Genomic DNA, 1,556 nt, shown 5'->3' on the forward strand with positions numbered 1-1,556 from the left:
ATTCTCCTGCCTCAGCCTCCCAAGTAGCTGGGATTACAGGCACCCACCACCATGCTTGGCTAATTTGTTTTGTATTTTTAGTAGAGATGGGGTTCACCATGTTGGCCAGGCTGGTCTCAAACTCCTGACCTCAGATGATCCACCCGCCTCGGCCTCCCAAAATGCTGGGATTACAGGTGTGAGCCACTGTACCTGGCCTTTTTTTTTTTGAGACAGAGTCTCACTGTCATCGAGGCTGGAGTGCAGTGGCATGATCTTGGCTCATTCCAACCTCCACCTCCCGGGTTCAAACAGTTCTCCTGCCTCAGCCTCCCCAGTAGCTGGGATTACAGGCTCCCGCCACCATACCTGGCTAATTTTTTTGTATTTTCAGTGGAGATAGGGTTTCACCATGTTGGCCAGGCTGGTCTCAAACTGCTGACCTCAAGTGATTCACCCACCTTGGCCTCCCAAAGTGCTGGGATTACGGCCACTGTGCCCCACCACAAGCACAGAAGATTCTGAAGGAGGATCCAACATTTACAAGAATTTTTAAGCCAGAATTGGGCTTCCAAGAGATTTTGTCCTTCCTGAGGCTTGCTCCTGGCTACTTCCCCAGCTCACAGAGAGTGGCGTGTGCCTCTGCCTCCACCATTAGGAACAGGGTTTGAAAAGCACTCGTGGTATCAAGAGCAGAGTGCTGGGGCCAAGAGGCCTGGTCTGAAACCCAGTGCCGACATCCCCAGCTGAGTGGCCTTGGGTAAGTCATGCAACAACACCTTCATTCACAGAAATGGACAACCTCATTCTTACTACTCGAGGTGGCCATAAAGTACTCATTGGGTTCCTGGTATATAGTCTGCTCCCAATTGTAGGCAGTGGGAGGAAATATCAGCTACTAGCACCGGCAGCGGCGTCACTACTGTTCAAGGTAGGAAATCCCCTTCGTTGCTTGAAGCTGCAACGTGAGGGCCAAGATGGAACAGGAGCTAAATGTCTTTCATAGTTGAGGAGAGAGCCCTGTTGGAACGTGACGTTAGTCATCCGGCAGGAGCCCCAGCGCCCTTCCTTCCGCACCCGCACCGGGCACCGGGACGAGGACGACTGGGCTGCTTGGAGGTGGGGCTGGGGGAGGGGACTTCCTGAAGGCTGACCCTGGTCCCAGCTCTACCCGCCCCTCCCCAGCCCCACCAGCTCACTGCCTACCCAGTCCACGATGAGGACCTTGCCCACGTTCAACTTCTGCTGTAGGAGTTTTGCAGTGATGGCTACAGAGTTGAAGAAGCAGAATCCCCTGAGGAGGGGAGAAAAGGGCAGGAGGTTAGCCTCAGCATGACGTTTGCAAGAGACAGGAAGGGGCGAGGGCAGAGAATCTAGGGCACTCACATGGCTGTGGATTCCTCAGCATGGTGTCCTGGCGGCCGGATGATGGCAAATCCATTCTGAAGAGGTGCAGGCCAGGCAGAAGTGAGGGACAAGATCCAGGCAGGAAGGCCATGGAGGGGGTGGCACAGGACAGAAGCACAAGCCAGGCAAGGAAGTGAACACAAACCAGAAAAGCAGATCTATATGTTCAA

At 54.0% G+C, this 1,556-nt stretch overlaps 1 protein-coding gene across 2 annotated transcripts in view; it reads right to left on the bottom strand.

Moving 5' to 3' along the window:
• HDAC5 (histone deacetylase 5) overlaps positions 1-1,556 on the bottom strand; it is a 61,100-nt gene that overhangs the window by 5,455 nt on the left and 54,089 nt on the right. For both annotated transcript variants that reach the window (XM_011940077.1, XM_011940076.1), the window contains exons 19-20: positions 1,366-1,421; positions 1,186-1,273 (exon numbers count right to left, since the gene is read on the bottom strand). In XM_011940077.1, the coding sequence (XP_011795467.1) occupies positions 1,186-1,273; positions 1,366-1,421 (144 nt within the window). The remainder of the gene's footprint in view (positions 1-1,185; positions 1,274-1,365; positions 1,422-1,556) is intronic.

The sequence above is a fragment of the Colobus angolensis genome, unplaced genomic scaffold (genome assembly GCF_000951035.1).
Source record: "Colobus angolensis palliatus isolate OR3802 unplaced genomic scaffold, Cang.pa_1.0 Scaffold187, whole genome shotgun sequence".
NCBI lineage: Eukaryota > Metazoa > Chordata > Mammalia > Primates > Cercopithecidae > Colobus > Colobus angolensis.